This window comes from Ischnura elegans, chromosome 4 (assembly GCF_921293095.1).
Source record: "Ischnura elegans chromosome 4, ioIscEleg1.1, whole genome shotgun sequence".
NCBI lineage: Eukaryota > Metazoa > Arthropoda > Insecta > Odonata > Coenagrionidae > Ischnura > Ischnura elegans.
The window spans coordinates 50,785,952-50,807,032 of NC_060249.1; the positions used below are offsets into that span (position 1 = coordinate 50,785,952).

Genomic DNA, 21,081 nt, shown 5'->3' on the forward strand with positions numbered 1-21,081 from the left:
TCTTTGGGAAACAACGACGTTATAAAGTTTTCTATTCCTGGACGCGAGTTGGTTGCGTAGGGTGTGGGTTGGGCCAGCCCATGCCTAATTTTCAAAGAGGAAAATGAAATATATGAGTGTTTTTTATTTCCAGCGTGTGGTATAATATATTTTTTCAATGATCTATGCGTTATTTCAAGTGAGCGCTCATCACAGTGGTTAGAAAAAAATGAATTCCTATAGTCATGTCATTCCACCTTCGTGCGGGTGTGCGGCGTAATATTTGATGGCACCAGGTTACTCTATATATTAAAAAACGGTGTGGGCTATGGACGTTTCATAATATTTGATGTTTTATCTCGTGATCTATAGGAGTTTGATTTATAGGTTTTAGGATGAGAAATTCGCTGTTTATTTCCTTATAGTATGTCGAAATTTGAATGCGTTTTGAGGAAATATTCACTCTTTTTTATGAATAGTTCAGTGCAAATTGCTTGCCTTGGATGTGATTATTTCGCATTCGAAATGAGATAGCGCCCTATCTTTAAAATAACTATGGTTTTTCCATTCGTACCCTATGTGCATGGGGATCCTCTGTTTCATTAATTTTGATTCTTTTTCTTTCATATGAAGTTCGTTGTTTTTTATTTTTCATATTGGTTTGACAATGAATGACCCAGTGAAATATGGTCTGCAATGGCTTTTTTCCCCGTCGCGAGATTCCGATAGCGCCCATGTATTTATAAAGGCCTCTCCTTATTTAATTTTATATAGTACGATGTTTTTAATGATTCATTTTATAGATTAATATATTGCTAATTATATTAATAAGAAATTTAATAGGTGCTTGGCGTCTATGTTTTGTAAAATCCAATGTCATAAGTTGCCTCAGTTATTCGTTTCCCAACTGAACTGCTTTTAGGATAGCGTCCAAGTAATACATGTTTTATTTTTAATTTATTTATGCTGCATGGTGGTTGTAATGGTAGGTTTCATAAATATTAATCATTAACCTTTAGTTTTAAGCTCCTTTCACTTGCATTTTGGCTTTAATGTATTTATGAATAACCCACTGAAACTTTGTCTACACTTATATGATAATGTTTTATATTCGTTTACTATAAATAGAAAAGAAGAATTTCATGCGGTTATATGGAAAAAATAATCGTTATTTTGGCATTATACCTTGTTTCAATTCCAAAATCTCATTAACAACGTTAATATAAAGAATTACTATTTGGCTTATACATTGGCGTTATTACCGAGAGCGTGGGATGACCTTACATGGGTTAAAATAATTACGTTTCTTAGTTCTAATGAACGATACCATACACTTTCGTTCGTGATTTCGAACGATTCATCCTAATGAGTCGCTCAAAATTAAAGATTCATTCAGAACGATAGTGTTTTTTTCTTCAGTTGTCTTCCTCCATTCGGCGCAGCGCGAGTGAGTCAACCGTTGGTGGCTGCTGGTGGCATCACAGGTCTGGAACGCAGGAGGTCTTTTACTGTCAAATACTTCCCTGAGTAATCGGTTTTTGCTTATCTGCTGTGAGTGATGGGACCATTTGCCAGTGATAAGTATTTTGCTGTGTAAGTCGGTGTGCTCTTCAATCAACGGTGCGATGGAGAAGGGCCATGATTCTTCTAGCGGAGCCGCGGCGACTGCGGATGAAAGCGCTGCCGAAGAAGGAAACGTCGCCGCAATGGTGAGTGATAGCAGTTTTGTTTCGTGGCAATCGAATCAGTGAATTTTTACAGCGGCTCGAGGCCAAGGGACTTAAAATTGTTAGCGGAGCGCGTGATGGATGTAATGGCGGTTTGTCGGAGCGGGTTTCACACCGGTTTTGCGCGTTCCTTCTTACTGACAGTAGAGTCTGCACCAATGACCAAGTTTTTTGAACACATATTTAAAACTATGTGAGCCATATTTATGTTTCAGAACCGTATTTTCATCATTTAACATAATAACCGCCGTTTGAAATAATTTTTCAAATGACGCCATACTTGAATTATGTCAACGTGCGGCTGAAAAATTTCTTCTCTTTGCCGTGACAACATGTCTCCATGGTTCTTCTTGGTTAATATAGCGAATGGTTGTTATGATATGCGTGGTCAATGGTCGTTAAGTATGATATCCAGGTACTACAATACAGTAAGCAGATTACTACATAACAACACAGTGAACAGATTGGTACATAACAACACAGTAAACAGATTATTACATAACAACACAGTAAACAGATTACATAACAACAATGGTAATGGTCAATGCCTTAATGTTTTATGGTGACGGCTGAACTGGGCTTGTTCATAAACGATGGTTTTCGGAATTTTATTTAGTTTCAGGAGGAATATGAAATATTTCAGGAGGTGGTAGGGGAGACATGTGGTAGCATGTGGTAGTTTACTTCATATAAACATGAGGTAGCCACTCCTTAGTTACTGCGCTATGGCAACAAGGGCGTAACCTAGATAAAGAATAGTGGGGGGCAAGCCGTGGTCGTTCAAGTCGTAACACGTAAAAGTTAACGAAATCAAATTTTTAAGAAAATTATAACAGTGATTTCCTAGTTTTTATATTATTTGCTCGGAAAAATATTTTTATTACATGCATTATGTTAACATCACTTTATATTTGGATTTAATTAAAAGTTATTCGAAAATTTCGTTTTGAACTATATTTACCTCTGCTGCTATAGCGGGGGGCAGCTGCCCCTTTACGCCGATACGTATGGCGTGCGAACATACCCTTTACACCCATGTACCCTGTGCCCCATGCGTACTACCCTTTACACCCAAGGGCATGGTCCTCATATACCATTATACATATACGTGGTTCTATACACGTATAGGACACGCCCATGTATGGCAACGCAACATTTTTTAAAATGCACTTTGCAGTTACTATAAAAAGATTTTTCTTGAATTCTCTCTCAACCTTTTCGACATTTGATTCATTACTTAGGATCGTCAAGGGCATGCTATTATTTAGGTTGGGTGAAAATAAGAGATTATTATTTTCTGAAACAAGTAATCTTAGAGCTTAATTAAATGAGAGTTTTGATCGAGTATCGACTGTACGATTGCGCAATACCGCCTAATTTGAGATAAATGTTTCATTTTCGCCGACCCTTAATTATTCAATGTCCTTAGAAATGTACAGTGTTACGAAAAGGGTGGATGCCAAAAAATAACCGTTTTCATGGTAACTGCAAAGTGCGTTCAAAAAACTTTTACTGTTGCTATAGCTTAGTAACTAAGGAGTTGCCTCCACATATCGATGGCTAAGTTCTAGCAACACGTATCTAGAATTCGGCCGGTTTGAAACAGGTATGTTAAACATAGTGTAATAACACTATAAAATACAGACTGTCCCAAGGGTCGTGTGTAATTTTTGACCTCTAATTTTAGTAACTTCTCATCGAGCAATATTCTTGAAAATTGGCATAATTATGGGAAAGGTTCCAAGTTTTGTTGAGTGTGAGAAAAGTTTTACCTTTTTGAGTTTTTGACCTCACGATGTGGTCCCAAACTAAAATTTTGAATTTGCCTTATGGGGTTTCAATGTTCAAAAATTCGAGGTAGAAAAGAGCAGAATTTCATTGACCAAGATGTCAATTCTTAGGTTTTCGGACTCGAGGAAACCGAAAATAACACTTATAATAACGAAAATTCAACCGTTGACCCATTAAGGTCACAATCAAGGTCATGACTGTGGCTTAAAGAACAGGATACTATCAAAGGTGTCGATCCATGGGTTTTAAAGTGTGCCCAAGTCATTGTAATTGTCCAAATACTCGTATTGGCCACTGTTTGACCTCCAAGGCCAACAGTGAGGTCAAAGGTCATGGAGGTAAACGTTGGGCCATCGTGACAACCAAAGTGTCGAACCATAGGTTGTAAAGGCGCTCAAGTCAGTTTTGCAGTTCATTTATCAGTATTGTTGATATTTTGACCTCCGAAGATCATAATAGGGGTCATAGGTCATAAAGGCATGATTTGTTATGTCAAGGTAACTAATGTCTCCAACCAAAGGGTGACCAAGTGAGGTGCGTAGTACACATAGTATCAGGGGCGGATCCAGGATTTTTTTCTGGGAGGGGCACAAGCAAGGCCGTATTCAGGATTTTGTTCTGGGTGGGGCACAAGGATACCTCGTAATACAAAACGAACGCAATGATAATGGGACGTTATTAAAAATCATGCATATTTTTGAGGGTCTGGGGGGGGGGGGGGCACGTGCCCCCGTGCCCCCCCCCCCCTGGATCCGCCTATGCATAGTATCCATTTTGCTAAGTTGTTAACCTCCTGAGGTCATAAGTAGGTCAACATTCATTCTTAATGGAGATGCCAAGACAGAGGCAACAACTGCGTTTCTATGCTTCTATAAGATTCTTGGGTGCCCTTTACAATTCCTCTTCTGATGATTTTCCTCGTTGAAACAATTTCCCTTCCTAAATTTGTCATATAACCTGTGGACCACTTTTTCTTAGGCGAAGACCATGATCAACGAAAATTTAACGAATCGTTTTGATAACTGACTTTCCGTTTAATATGTAAGTCTTGATTATATCCGCCCGGATTGCGGGGCTCTTCATGGTGGTTCTTTCCACTATGACTAACAACGAACTAATGCAAAAGAAACATACAGCTGAAGAATTTCTCAAATGGGTTACATTGTTGCTGAGGTAAGGTGGCTTGAAAATACTTGAAAATAAGTCAAAAAGTTTTTGAGACACACAATAAGGTCAGTGTGTAACTTTGTAACTTATGTAGGGTAACCTCTTGATATGTGGACAACAACATATCTTCATAGGCGCCGACTCCATGGGGCTAGAGGGGGCCCGAGCCCCCTCAAAAATCCGTTATGTGTGTAAATAAAAAATATGTCAGGCTTGTCGATTTTCCCCGGAGTGTCCTGATATCGAGATTCAAGTTATCAGGGTTCTAATGTTGATCATATGACTCTTCTAAAATGCTTAAAAAACTTAAAACTCACTACTTAGAAAATTTCCCGGGGCAAGATACCCGGTTTGGGCCCCCACTATATTTTTTGTAAGTCGGCGCCCCTGCATATCTTAGAACAACTTTTAAAACCTATTGTCTGTCACGGTAGTTTTCCTGATATTCCCGGGCAAGATTCAGTGACATTTGACCCATGTGTATCCATCCGAGATGTTATAACAAGATAGATTTGTTTATCGCCTCTCTGTTTTGGGCATCCTTGAAAACCTTCCGGTTAGTGCAGGCGCGCACTAGCGCGACCGCGACAGATCTTTGTCGCACACCATCCGACAAAAGCACGACCACGATAGTAAAACACATTCACCTCTTGATCAATCGGTATGGTTGGGTCGGAGTGAAGTCGGAGTCAGTGCTCGCCGCGCCATAAGAATGTGTGTAATTTCTGGCCGCAACGACCGCTGAGTCTGGGCCGACCAAATTGCAAAATTTTGGTCGGACGACTCGGGTCCGACCAACGAGTCGCAATTGGCCTATTGCGCGTCGCTTCATTTGTTGCAATGCTAAAACTAGTCGAGTGCCACAGGTCGTGGCCGTGGTCTCGCTAGTGCGCATCTGCCCTTAGCGGGTTGATTTCCTGGATATTTTTGCGCGCACCTCCGTGAATGTTGACCAACTTAGCAAGATGGATACTATGTGTACTGCGCACCTACGTATACCCTATGACCTTTGACCTCCGCATTAACATTGGAGGTTAATTAGTGAATAATACGGGTATTTGGACAATAGCAATGACTTGGGCACCCTATAAAACCCATAGATCGACACCTTTGTTGGTATGCTATTCTTTTTGACACCCTTATGACCTTGACGGTGACCTTACTGGGTCAATATTTGAATTTTCGGAAATAAAAGTCTTATTTTCGGGTTTCTCGGGTCCGAAAACCTAAGAATTGACATCTTGGTAAATGAAATTCAGAATTTTTTCTATCTCGAATTTTTTAACATTGAAATCCCATAAGGCAAATTCAAAAATGTTGGTTTGGGACCACATCGTGAGGTCAAAAGGTCCAAATTGTAAAATTTTGCTTACACTCAACAAAACCTAGGACCTTTCCCGATAAGTGTGCCAATTTTCATGAAGACTGCTCAATGCAATTACAGGTCAAAAATGACACACGACCCTTGGGACAGTCTGTATATGTAAAACATAAAAAACCGATCGAAAAGAACGGATCACACAAGTGACTACTGAAACACAGAAAAAAGAGACAAAAGAACAGACAGACGCACAGTGGGCGGAAATCGAAAAAAGCTTGTCAAAACTCCAAATTTTCACTATTTTTTTGGTAAACAAAAATGGTGCAGTCCGATAGAACAATATCCAAGGATCAAGGAACTATGGCTATTTATATATTTGGTTCACCCATTAAATCATTAGAAGCCGTTAAAGACGAGAAAAAATTATAAAAAATTTCAAGTCTGAATTTCTGCAAAAATCGAGTATTTACTTTCCCTCGTGAGCCGTTAATATGGTTTTCCATAAATTTCAAAGCATATTTTCTGACCCATTCCAAGGATTAAACGGATAGTTTATTCATTTTTATCAATTTTTCATATAATAATTAAACATTCAAAAGTGTATTGTTTTGGATTGTTTTTGACATAATGTGGAAAAAAACTTTATGAGGGCGACGAGGCTTGATCTTAAAATTCATATGGAAAGAAGGACCTGAATCTTGACTATATTATCCAAAAGATAAATATCTTGCTCCAACTTACTACCTTTCTTTTAAAGATGGAATAAGTACAAAAAGTCAACGCAGCCGCCCGGCCACAGAATATCCTGATTTGGTTTTTGATCCAGCTTAAAGCAAATATTGTTTCCACCACAGTTATTTTTACCCCAATTGTTAGGAAAGATGTGAAATCTAAAAGTAAAGGCAATGTTTTGTCAAAAAAAACTTTCATACTCTCTTGTGGCACATTGAAAGTGGAAAATTCGACGCTGCCGCCGGTCACCCATTAACGATGAGGACGTGTGACCAAACGTCGGCAGGGTGCTTTGTTCCCTTACTCGTACTTATTCTCGTATGCATATACACAGGGAATTTCCCGCACTTTAGGTCCCTTCAAATCAGAAATCCCTCCGACCTTGAGGAGAGGAAAAAAAATCGAAGCAGGCGCGGTCGGTGCACATGACCGACAGACCGCAATTATCCCTTGGGGCGGTAATCCGCTTCCACTACTAGTAGTTCACAAAGTAACACCTCTTGAGTTCTCCAGTATATTGTTCCTTTAAAATGTGGGGCTCGTGAATTTGGTGTTTAGGGATAGGTCGTTTCTTTGAAAAGTCGCCGCTAGTTGTTTTACCACCGTAGCGCACATGCATCGGTTAATGCCCTCCAAATGATCGGTTCTCTGGAACACGATAGTGAACGAGTTAGCTGGCGATTTACAAGGCGGTTTTCCCAAAAATGCGCTCGTCCTATTGGCTTAGAAAATGTCTTGCTTCTTCAGTTTTACTGATACGGTCAGTCTAACTTAGCTGGTGATTGTTGAAACGTCTCTTAGCCGTAGTCAAGGCCGTAGCCGGGGGGGGGGGGAGGGGGGGGAATCATGGGGGATTGATTCCCCCCCCCCCGAAATGAAAAAAAAATAATTAAATATATATTACCTACTTAATGCTCGCTTGGTGCTCACACGACGATCTTATATAGCGGCGCAGTGACATCGAGTAGTGAGTGGTGATACTATTAGTGCTATTAGTATCACCACTCAACTACTAAATGTCGCTAGGTAGCACCATAGAGTAAGTATACTTACTCTATGGTAGCACGTATTACGCCAACTGCGCAAGCTACGAAACTTCGGGGTTGTGTTTGAGCTGAATGAAGGAATATTCGATAGGCTTACAATAGGGTAGTTTCCTTCATCAAAGAAAACGATAGGCATTGATTGCGATTCGTTACCCACCATTAGTGTATTCATAATACACAAATTATTTGGTTTTTGAAATACCGGTTTAGACGAATGGCAAGGGTCAAATTTTATCCTCATTTGAAAAAGGCCAGATTGGCGCCCATGCGATTCCACTCCACGTGACGTCACAGGGACCTAGTTTCTACACGGGAGGATAGGAGTTATACATCGTCTGAGGTTACCAATGCATGCATGAAGCACAGAGCTCAGGGAAACATGTCTTAATAATCACCTATTAAAACTGGCTAAGGTCGGAAAGTTTTCTTCGTTTGATAAGGTATTAATAAACCTTTTTTTAAGCCAAGCGCTACCATTCAGCAAGGTACTCAGCTATCCGCTAGCATCCTGCGTCCTATCAGCGCTCAGAGCCTCGATCAAGGTCACTTCACAAGGAGAGAGGGGGAACCAGAAATGCGTCGCACGGACTTTCCTACTTCGCGTCGCGTTTTCGCGCGCTTGAAAATTTTCACTTTTCATTTAATCGCGAAAAATAGATATCGTCAGTTAAAAATCTAAAAGCGCGAAATGCGTACTCCAGGAGTAGTAATATTTCGATTTAGGCAATAAAAAAATAATAGGAAACCACCCTATTAGAGATTTTTCTCTGTTTCGTGGTGCCGCGTCGGCGAAATATATAAGCGCGCTGTCAAGCACGGAGTGGCAGTTCCGTCTTGGAAAGTGATCCTATGAGACTTATGCCAATAATTATCTGAGCGAAGTTGTAGCTACCTAGGTGCAGGTACGTAGGTGTAGGTACCTAGGTGTAGTGTGTGTATTTGTAGTCCAGTGTGTAAAATAATATAGTGCTGTGAATTGGTAGAGAGGTGAGTGACTTATGATTTTGTAAGGGTCCGTACTACGTGAAACTTGCTAAGTGTAATATATATCAATTTATCAATATCAACCTGTTTAAAATATGAATCGGTAGGTATTTTAATTTTGCATTGTATTTTTTAGAGCGCTGTATTAAATAAAACAAGCTGTTTTGGAGATTAAAAAGTTTGAAAGAATTGGATCACGAATTTTTATTGGTACAGTTGAAGGTACGTACATATTTGTGTTTGCATTTGTCACCTCTGGAGCGGGCGCGCCTGATATATTTATACGACTGGGCGCGTGGCGTACTTTGCCCACGATACAAGGATGTATATAATAATCGCGCGTTACCCCTGATGACGTTACTTAAAAAAATCGGGAAAATTTAATTTCATTGCATTTATGCTATTTGAGCGACCTCTAAATGTTAAACTATTGAGCTGAAATTTTTAGGATATCCATTCTGCACCTCATAGCATATTTTAAGAGGTAGAAATCAAAAATCCGAGAAAAAAATAAAAAATAAGCAACAAAGCAATTGTACAGTTATAGGTGATACAGATATAAAGGTACACAGATGATAGACGGCCGGACGCGCGGCGTAATTTATACGCTACGGGTGTCGGGTTCCTCCTGCCGATCTAAAAAAAAATTGCTACAATAATTTGTGCTTTACAAACTCACGATACAGGTAGTGAAAATTACATTGTAAGCATACGCGAGGCCATTCAAGAAAAGCTAAGGACGAGGTACACGGCCGGTCGCGCGGCGTACTTTGTATGCCACGGATGTTGGTTCCTCTTGCTGATATAAAAATAAATTAGCTACAATACTTCGCGAAGTATCGAGCGAGCTTCGTAAACTCGCACTATGGACAGTCAAAGTGCATTGTAAGAATGGACGAGGCCATTCTAGACCAGAATGTACGCACAATGTAGAAATCCGTGGTATTCAAAGATTGGCGTGCTTTATTCGCCAGCGCGCTCGCTCGAGGTTTAAAGCAGAAGCTTTAATTTCGAAGATATGGCGATTGCCTAGTCATTTGACTTCTTATATTTTAATTGTTACAGGTCTTTTCAGCATTTGAAATGGCAAAAAGGACGCAAGAAAATAAATTATTTAAATATTTATTTAAAAATTCTAAAACTGATCAGTGTCGACACTGGAAGTGAATTTAAGGTTCAGGGAATTCAGATGCGGAGACTCAAATTTTTAAAAGCACATGGAAAATATAACGTTAAACACTACCTACCTAAGCCCGACCATACAAAATGAAATTACATATAGCAGTTTGTGGTGAAATAGTAGAGAAAAAAATTGTGCAAGCATTGAATTCTGCCAAGTTTTTTTCAGTCCTTATTGACGAAACTACTGATGTTTACGACAAGAACAGATGTCAATTTGTGTGAGATATGCCGAGCCGAAAGATGATGGATTTATCCTGCGTGAAGATTTTTTAACGTTTGTCACAGTTGAGAATACAGCAGGAAAATATTTAGCTAATGCAATATTATCAGAATTGAGATCTTTAGGAGTAGATTGTGAGTATTTGATCGGGCAAGGATATGATGGAGCTTCTTCGATGAGTGGAAGTTTTAAAGGAGTACAGGCAGTAATTCGTGAGTCACATCCAGAAGCCTTATACGTTCACTGCAGCTCACATTCACTGAATTTAGCCTTGGGTTACTCTTGCCAGGTTCAGCCGATTCGAAATGCTATTGGAATCATAAAATCGATTGGAAATTTTATCAAGTCCTCGGCAAAACGAACAAAGTGCCTTAAACAAAATATCGAAAAAAAAAATGCAAATCCCCAATGTTTCACGACAAGAACAGATCTTTGTTCGCGTCGCTGCAACTTCTGCACTTTCCTGCACCTTTCTGCCACTTTTGCGTTCGCGTCGCGGAAGTTGCAAGTGACGAACGCTGTTCGCGTCGCGGGTGCAGGTTCAAAAGGTGCAACTTTTATCTGCACCTTTTGCACCAGCATCGGAGGTGGAGCAAAAGGTGCAACTTCAGGAATCATGGGTAATAGCAGACGAAAAAGGCGGAGAGCAAATGGCCATGATAGATAATTGAAAGGTATTTCACTTTGACGTTACTTTTTCGGAAATAAAACACCTGAAAATACATCTGACTGGGTAAAATACTACTAATAATAATTTTTTAAGTGGTTAAATAGTAAACAAATGCGAACTTATAAAATATAGTCAAATGAAATGGATGTTTCTCATTAAACGTAGCAAATGTGCTTATTTATTTGAAAAATACTTTGGTTCTAACAAAAATCACCCATCAATAAACTTGTTTTTTTTTTAATATTCGTTCCCGTCGTCGACTATACTTTTACTTTAATTCCCGAGAGGGACTGATGCCAATCCATTAACAATTCGTATCGTGTGCATATTCTTTTCTCATGAATGAAACAGAATCGTAAGTGGATCCATGTAGTGTTGTCGAAATGACAGCTATACCAATTTTAGACAAGCACAATGAATTACTCTTTGATGAGGATGGAGTGGTATTTTTCGTTATGGTTGGCTATATAGTGATTTATGAAAATGATTTTTTGCCACAACTGACAATTAAAATTATGACTTTGAATAGCTTAATGTCTTTCACATCATCAACCTTTTCAATGAAATGCATTGATACCCCGTTAGTTCGATTAATGAATGTTAATTAATCTTTCTGCAGTATTGAACGAGCTTTTCATTATTTTCTAACATGATTTCTACGAAATAGACGGTCGTTTACGAGGATGAAAATACTATCTCAGATTATTGAAAGAGTTACTCTTGGGAATGCAGAGGCAAAACTTATGTTGTATAACAACCCTGAGGCCATTGAACCAACGAACCACTTGGACCAATTTGTATGGAATTAGGCAGACACAAATACTCTTTCATTCATATGTTCAGTAGGTACGCAGGAAATGCCAAACGCAAAAATATTCGGACAATACCTTCCAAATGACCAAATTGTCTTTGGTCATTACACCTAGGAATTTTACGGACCTCTTCGTGTTGCCGAAAAATACGAACGAGATTAGCAAAATTGTTAGTTCCAATTGCAATAGTCACAAATCCTTTTAAATTCAGTAAAGCAAGATCAATTCCTCGAGTACCTTGGTACGACGGCGGTTTAAACAATGGATCAGTGTTCGATATATTTTCCATTAAATTAAGTGCATCTTCTCCAATCGCTATAGCGATAACAACTTTTCCAAGTTAGTTTGCATTGAATTCAACTAGGCTTGACAAAATGACAGCAACTGCTATTTTAGATGGGCGCGATGAGTTACTCATCGACGAGGATGGAATGATGTCTTTTGTTATGGAAGGTACCTATCATATTGGAAATAATCTATCAGTGATTTTTCATTTAAATTACTACCTGTGATTAATGAGTTATTAATTTCCACATGGAACCTTATGCAATATTACACTGTCTTCTATATATTGCATTGCTATCACCATAGGCTAATTTAGAGGAGGGGAAGTAATGTCCACTCTTGGTTATCCCTGTAGAAATCATGAATTTGCATTCATTTTTATCTTTTCCCTGTTAAGAGTGTAGGCCTTAATTATTTTCCACCATATACTTCCATTTAATAGACGGTTCCACCGTGATTAAAATAATGGCAAAGTCAATTGATAGAAACAAGGAGTTCGTGACGTGCAATCTGGGGAATCAAGTGGTTAAACTTGTCATTCCCCAAAAACTTGATGCCATAGTTCAACCGGTTCAACCTGCACTTATCAACCAGGCTGATCAGTTTGTGTGGGATGAAGCTGCAACAAAACTTTTTTTTGAATCCTATTTCGTAAATAAAAATAAATCTGGCAAATGTTTTGTACAAAAAAAATTATTTGAGTTAATAGTATCTGACATGAAATCACATGGATATAACGTCACTGGAATTCAAGTAAGCAATAAGTACAAATCACTAGAAAGGGCTTATAAAATGCATGTATCCACCAATAAAACAGGAAGAGGGCGAAGGGTCCTTCACTATGAAACGTAAGTAGTTTTTTCCACTCTGATCCTTAGATCCTTCAATTATTCTCTATTGCAGCTTAAATAAATAAGGCTATGCAAATTTTTCCCACAGAGAAATCACACAAATGTTTGGAAGGAAACATAATATTATTCCAAAGGTGTTGTCAGGTCGACATGGCCTAATTGCTAACACCACAGTGTCTCCACCAAAGTCAGTATATTTGGTTTACATTTCAATGAATGGAAAGGTAAATGTTGAGGGAAATAATAACTGCTGAGCATTTTTTTTATGCAGTGCTGTAATTGTGAATTCTGATGATGTGGATCCCAGCCCATCTACTTCAGAAGGGCACAGGGTGCAAGAATTAGTCACACCCAGTGGAACAGGTGCAGGGCGGCCAAAAGATGCACCCATAAAGAAACGAGATGGGAAGATGGCAATGGCTTTGAAAGCCCTCAAAGAGGAGGTAGCCAGGCAGGCTGAGGAGCAAAGGCAGAGAGACATGCTAATGCTCGCAGAAATAAAAAAGAGCAACGAGCTAAAAGAGAAAGCAAATGCACTAAGGGCAGAGAAGAATCAGCTGCTATCTAAGCAAGTCATTTTGCTACAGCACCTACTCAATAAAGACAGTTAATGTTGTTTTTCTTTCTTTTATTGTATTTCTCTCTCTGTCATTTCATGATGAATATCATGACAGAGTCAAAACCTAGCTATAGGAGTGATTTCTGGCTTCCTTCACTGGTATAAGGCTCAACCATGTGGAAGTTAATACTCGAAAATTAAAAGGAGACCTCATTGATTTCCACTGATTTATTTCGCCTGTACGACATGTTTCATTATCAATTACTTGATAATGACCTCTATGGTTTGAAACATGCCATACAGGCGAACCCTGATAAAAATAAACTCCTCCATTGAGGAGAGGTCTACCCTCCATTGAGGGTAAGGGTCAGCAAGGGTACACGAAGGGTATTTTAGAACATTGGTGGGTACGCCCTCTCCTTCCTGGAGTGTACGGGAAGGGTTTGGCCAGCCTCAATGAAAGGTACAGGAAGGGTGGGACTAATATAAAAACTAAAAATCCATAAATTAGCATAAAAATTAAAAAAAATCGCTAATCAACTAAATTAAACGAATGGGGATGAGTTGCAACAGTGATTTCTAAAGTTATAGGGCAGAAAAAAACTAGCTCTCACGTGGTCCTGAACCCTGGACCTGCCTCTTGATGGGTTATGAACTAGAGATTTAACATTCTCTGCTATTTTTTTTTAATTCCAAACTTTTTATTACAATCACTTCAGATACATACATTTCAGTTTCATTAAAGCCTCCATTTAAAAAACATAAGCCAAAAGGAAAAAAACATAATTCGAGGCACGTGGAAGATGTTTCTCAATGGAAGTTATAGTACAAAATCTTAACGATGACTACTAATTTCCGGGTTCTCCAGCCGCGTCTGTCGTTTATGGTTGACTACAGTTTCGGAAGCCATCCTGCTTCCGTTTTCAGGTCGAAGGTGAGAAAATCTTAAGATGCGATTCGCACCTGGGCCTATGGGGAAGAAAGCTGTGACTTTTTTTTACCACACCTATTTCGTTTCAGAAAATAAGATCGGCATTCAAATACCGAACATCACTCTCGCGATGTCTCGATAGCCAGCCATATAAATAGGCTGCATCCTAAAAATGTGAATGAAAAAACTTCTAAATGAGCTTTTTTTCACACAATTATAGAAGCTATTGTGTGCAGTGGCGTAGTCAGGAATTTCGTTTGGGGGGGGGGGGGGGTCCAAAACCAGGTGGGGAAAGTTTTGAAAAACAGGATAGTAAGTATTGGGTTTCAACTTATTCAAACACTTTTCATAATCGAAAAAAACTTCAATAGTCAATTAAATATTTTTTAAAATTCATTATTTTACAATATTTTGATTTCTTTTATGAAGGAAAATGATGGTGTTTTCATATTTCGGGGGAGCGGAGGGTCCGAACCCCCCGGATCCCACCCCTGACTACGCCACTGAATTTGTATATTATTGTTTCCCGTAAGGAAATTTTAAAGATTAGTTGTGTAGCCCGTCTACCTTTGCTTTCAAAGACTGCTTACGTTCTTGCACAGACCTCAATACTCTTTAGCAGGTGAAAGTAGCTGAGGAGACACTTTCAGGATATGTTTTCCTCAGTTATAAATGCTAAGTCCCAAGGAAGGGTACACGAAGGATTTTTCTACCCTTCCCTTACCCATAATGGTGGGTAGAGGAAGGGTTGACGGATCGTAAGGGAAGGAGTTCCAAGTAAGGGTACACGAAGGATTTTTCTACCATTCCCTTACCCTTAATGGTGGGTAGGGCGTGGGTAGTGCAAGGGCAACTACCCACCATGAAGGCTACTATACCCTTCCTTTGCCCACCATGGTGGAGTTTATTTTTATTAGGGAAATAAATCAATGGAAATCGATGAAGTATCCTTTTAATTTTCAAACGATTCCTGCCCTTCCCCACCATCTATGGAGATGTAAAAAAATTCTTCTTTTTGATCCATTCAGCTGGAATTACTGTTTAAAAATTTGCGCCCCTCATTGCCAACTGTCTGCAAATTTCGTCTCGAAGAATTCTCCCCCCCTCAGCATCAATTGGATCTCCATAATTATCAACGACTTCATCTGCATCTGGCCGGTTCTGAAGGGCTTCTGCATCCCTATCTGGATGATCCTCTAGCAGAGGCTCATCAAACCCATCCAAATCTTCAACATCTGCAATGTTGTGTGAAATGAAGCATGCATGGATGGTCTTGACCAGCTCTACCATGTCCCTCCCTTTCAGATGGTAAAGTTGCCTGAACCTCTGCTTCAACCATCCAAATGCATGTTCAACAGTTATTCGCACACTGCTATGTATAAAATTAAAATTTCTTTGAGCTCTTGTTTGATGGCCATTATCCCTGTAGGGTGTTATCATAAACTGGGAGCATGGATATGCACTATCACCCAGTAAGTAACCCAGACCTGAAAGATTTAAGGAGCACCTAGTAGGATTTTGAAGTCATATTTCCAAGCAAACATTATGTAAAGAAAAGATTATACAATATGATATCAGGAAAAGCCAATGCAGCAGTTAAGATTAGTATTGAATCAAAATTTCAACGGAAACAAACCTTGGCAGTAATTGGGAAGCTCTGGATATATGGAGCTATTCTTAAAATCTCTGGCGTCATGTACAGACCCAGGATAGCCAACAAAAACATCAGTAAACTTGCCCTTTTCATTAACTATAGCCTGAGCCTGTATAGAAAAGTACTTCTTTCTGTTAATGTAGGATTCCGGATCTTCCACCGGCTTATCAATTCGGAAATGTGTTCCATCTATCAAACCTATGTATTGAATGAAAATTTTAATGCTGTTCTCATTAGATGCAGCACGTAAATGCATTAGGTTTTTAATATTATAATTCATTACCAATTACGTCAGGGAAGCCTTTTCCCTCTAAAAAATGACGCTTGGTGGCATTTTTCTCTTCGTTCGAAGGCTCCTTCATTAGAATTGGAGCCATGCCCAAAATGAAGTTATTTATTCGTTTAATAATACAATTAAGTGTGCTGAGGCTAACATTGAAACGGTCTGCGACATCTCGGTAGCCAGCAGCCTCGTGACCGACGAACCACAAATAAGCTAAAACATGCTTCTGGGCACTCACTGGTTCAAAACCTCCATGGCCTGCGAAAAAAACTAAGAGTATATTGACAACATTCTACACTCAGTGGAAGAACTAATATTAACATATTAAGTATGAGATCGTACCGTGTAAATTCAAATATTCTTCAGACGCTTGAAATTTAGCGATCAAATCACGTACAGTGCCCTTCTTCAGCCTAAAGTGCATTATAAATTCCCTATCACTGTATTGAGGAATTACCTCCTCCACATATTGGGGAATAGTAGTTCTCTGTTCAGGTTCCACAGCATTAAGAACAACGTTCAATGCTTGTACGTTACCTATAATAGAAGTAATAGTAAGCAGAAGATGGTTTTTAATCATGTCAAGTACGTATTTTATTGAATTTGAAAATATAAAAATTTACGGAAATTCCACTAAATTCACCGCACTGCCACCGTATTTGTAAAAATAGAGATATTAAAATTCACAAAAGTGGGAACGAGATTGCTAAATTAAAACTTTTAGAGCCCATTGCTTAGACTTGATCGGCAGTTCATGGATCGTAGCTACGAAATGGCACACACTTCAACACATGGATACCACAGTCATCAGAAGTAATTTAAACTATTGTTATATACAATTTATCATAACTGCAAACATTACTTTGTAAGAATTTACAAGAAAGATGAGATATTATCGAAATAATACATTCAAAACGGAAGGCACTATTCGTTCCACAACAAACATATGTATATAAATAAATAAACATGGATCAATCCGGGCTAATTACAGCTGAGTATCGCAATATCTCATCACCTCTAACACGCGGCCTCATTAATTCAGGGATGATATCGTTATCTTCATCAGAAGAATCATCTATTGCTCCCTCCAGGATATTCCTCAACATCAATTCACGCGCCATATTTGACACTCGGCCGTTCGCTTCGCAATAATATTCTCTCTTGCACCTTCCGGTTTCTTTCTTGCACCTTCCGGTTCAAGAAAGTGCAGAAGTGGCAGCGACGCGAACAAAGCTCAGATGTCAATTTGTGTGAGATATGCCGAGCCGAAAGATGGTTGATTTAACCTGCATGAAGATTTTTTAAACTTTTGTCACGGTTGAGAATGCAACTTGAACACTTCCCCAAAACGCAATGGAAAAGCCTTATGGCAATGTGCGAGACCCGTTGGGTTGAAAATCATGATGGGTTGGTAAGATTCAAAGTAATATATAAAGCAATTGTTGATACACTAGTCTAGACGACTTAAGCGCTGACATGGATTCTGAAACATCTTCAAAGGTGATTCATTTCTAAGATCAGTCATTTCAAGTGATTTTGTTGTAAGCTTATCGAGTTTAGGAATGTCGTTCACTTACACACTGTCACTTTATGCAAAATACTTCAATCTCCATTATGCAATTTGGCAGTAGCTTTGCAACATGTCAATTTAATTATTAAGACTATTGAAGATATTCGTCAAAATGTTGATATAAAATTTGCTGAACTTATCAAGAACGTTGAGAACTTGCTCAGAACTGTTAAGGAGGAAATGAAAATTCTGCGCATTACAGCCCGCTCATATTAGCCCGCTCTTATAAGAGCATGGGGTGAACTACACCACAAAAGACCCTGAGACTTATTTTAGAATTACTACAATGATTCCACTTTTGGATGATTTAATTGATCAGCTTACGTCGAGATTTCAAAATCACAAAGACACATTATCATCTCATTAATATTTTTATACCATCTGTGTGTTCCAAAGAACACAATACCTGTGGTAACTTTGAGCTCCATAGAAAATACTTGGAATGGGACTTGGTAAACGCTGAATTAATGTGGCATGTGGCGGATGAAATGGCAGAAAGAGTCTGCAATAGATCGCCCGACCCCTACGTGTGTTATTGAAGCTCTCGGAGAATGCAATGAGGGGTTATTCCCAAATATTCGCAAACTTTTACTCAGGAATGGAGTTATGGATGAAAATAAAAATCACCATGTGTTGTAAGTTGCGGCACTTTAGGGGTCACGCCCAAATTTCAATTGCTCATATTTCATTTAAAATTAACAATTGGAAGCTAAAATTTTACACAATTTCTAATTATGCCAGAATGTACATATGCATATGACCATGGCAAGTTTCATGAAAATCCGAGTCGGTGGGGTAATTTGGTCAAAATATTATAATATTGGTTGATTTGACATGGAATGACCCTTTGTAATTATGTTTTTATATTCCCCTGTGGCGACTTGTGTGAATGTGAATTTGTATTGTTTGTAACCTCTATGGTTAGTTTCTTCTTGTTGGGATCAGCGTTCCCCGAAACGCATGTGCTATGTGTATCGTACTGTTTGTGTTACTGTGACCATCTTCATTTCTTTTTCTGTGTGCGTTGAATTCTTCCTTCGTGGGGGACCTACGCCCTGAGCCATCTCTTGGCTGACTCATTGGGCTACTTCTTAGGGAATTGGTTGCATGAATCCCCACCGAAAACACTGGAGATAAGATTAGCGTGGATAGCTTGGTGATTTGAGCATCTGCCCGGAATACAGAAGGCCTGTGGTTCGATTCCCGGTCCAGGTGAAATTTTTCCATATGTTTTCGGTCTTCTATCCATCTCCACGCCACTCTGTGTCATCGTCCTATGTTTATGTTTCCCGTCTACTGTTGGCTCAACTGTTCCCCAACCTTAGGCATAATTATTTCTCAGCAGTTGCCCCCCCCCATCTACCTACCATTTCAACCATCTTCCTATTAATAAAGGGTGGAAAAAATCTGTCACGAAATTTGAACCTTGAGTAGCTGATGTCAATAGGATCCAAAATTACCTATGCTGTTAAACCTTTTAGTGCAGCAAGCTGATATATCGGCTTTTGCTGCTGGGGAAAAGTGCAGCGGGCCAATATATATCATCTCTTACATAGTACATTATTTAATTTGCTATAACTTATTACATTGATATTTTTTATTTCAGTAAACTTAAAAATATTTTGTCAATATTATCCGGGTTAACCTCAGTAATCTGAAAAGAAACCACTTATGGATATGTAATAAAATAGTTTTGCAATGTTTTTTTCCCTAGTTGCTGCATTTTATGAAAATACCCTGTCGCGTCACGGGGCCGTTGTGTCCCGCCCGAAATGCAATCCATGCAGGTCCGGAACTTAGCCTTACATTTACGACGAAATAATAGTAGAAAAAATGAGGGACTGAAAACCAAATCTTGAAAAAGGAAAGGAAGAAATGAAGGGGGTGGAAAAGAAAATAAGGAAGGGATTCCCGCCTTACCTTGGCTTCCGCCGAAATGTGCACCCCGTGCATCCATCGTACGTCCTGTTCCTCGCCCGAGCTTCGGCGAGATAACGAACCTTCCTCTTCGCCTCGACACAGGCGAACGAATGCCCTGGTGCAAGGCATGCACTATTCTTCTTGGGCTTCTAGAGCCCTCTATAGGCAAAAGAAAAGACAAAAAAAAACAAGCCAAGTCAGGCAGGAAAAAAGAAGAAAGAAGGGAAATTCAACTTAAAAGGAAAGAAAAACATAAGGCAGTACAGGCCCAAACATACCCTCTGCCTTTTTTGCCAGTACCCCAGGAAGAAGGATGGCACTAAGAGGGTTAAGGTAAAAAACGTACCATTTTTCATCTACGGAAACCTTGAGCTAGTTTTGCCATGTTGCCTAATGCCTCGGATACATCACCATCTCTGGCAGGCAAAGTGTTAGAAGTCAAAAGTTGTCAGCAACACGGCAAACTTGCTGTCAAGCAGAGCTTGGCTTAAAGTTTCTGTAATTTAAAAAATGGTGCGTTTTTGGCCTAAACATCATCAGTAAATTTGGTTCTAATTGGCATCAGCTATCCAGGGTTAAAAGTTTGTGATGCAATTTTTCTCTGCCCAGTGTAAGTAATGTTACTAGGCATGAGAATGGCTGATATATACCAGTGCTAAACTTATTGCCTCTCTTGTTCTTAACTCACCTGCTTTTTCATCTACATAGACGTCATGTATATTTAATCTACTGACGTAGGAGTAGCAGCTAAAATCTTATTAAAAATGATCGGAGGAACAGCAGTACAAAACTCCGGATAAGATGAGATAGATTATGGGCCAATGCATCTCAAATCAGGCAGATAGTGCAAAATCATGTCAGGTGACCATTAATGATTTCTGTGAAAGTTATATAAGTGAAAGCAGTATCCTTATTTTGAATAATGATCAATTTATCTCAGCTCAGAACTGAACCATTATGAAGTTAAACTATCCTTTGAACATTGCTGAGACAGGCCTCAGAGTAAAAAAAGAAAAATCACGTAAACACTGATTACTAAGGAACTATAGCCCATAAATCAATGATTATTGTTTCATTTTGAAGAAAAAGGATTTATGCGCATTCTGACATAACTTTTCGAGTAATTTGAAGAAATAAAAAAACAAATATAACTTGTTTAAACAATAAAAATTAGTCATTATTTAACAATTAAATTACCAAAAATGCCTCCTTTTACTTAATTTAAAATTTCTCAGCGGGTAGTTAAAATGTTCTGCTATCAATTAAAAAAATAAAAAGATAGGAATTTTCAACTTTTTGTTTCAAGGCATAGATAAATTCTTGACAAGACAGCAACACCTTTCATAGTAACGGCAACCTATAGCACAGTGTTGCTCAGCAAAAACAAAGAATATGTG

General features: G+C 38.9%; 1 protein-coding gene and 1 long non-coding RNA gene across 2 annotated transcripts in view; one reads left to right on the plus strand and one right to left on the minus strand.

Moving 5' to 3' along the window:
• The first annotated feature begins 1,427 nt into the window (after positions 1–1,427).
• LOC124158130 (NFX1-type zinc finger-containing protein 1-like) overlaps positions 1,428–21,081 on the plus strand; it is a 163,764-nt gene continuing 144,110 nt past the window's right edge. Inside the window, exon 1 of the mRNA XM_046533314.1 lies at positions 1,428–1,688. Within this exon, the coding sequence (XP_046389270.1) occupies positions 1,605–1,688 (84 nt within the window). The 5' untranslated portion in view covers positions 1,428–1,604. The remainder of the gene's footprint in view (positions 1,689–21,081) is intronic.
• LOC124157436 lies at positions 15,627–16,765 on the minus strand. Its single transcript, XR_006864600.1, has 3 exons — positions 16,537–16,765; positions 15,894–16,452; positions 15,627–15,744 (listed from the first exon to the last, which is right to left on the minus strand). It is a non-coding gene; the product is annotated as an uncharacterized LOC124157436 (long non-coding RNA).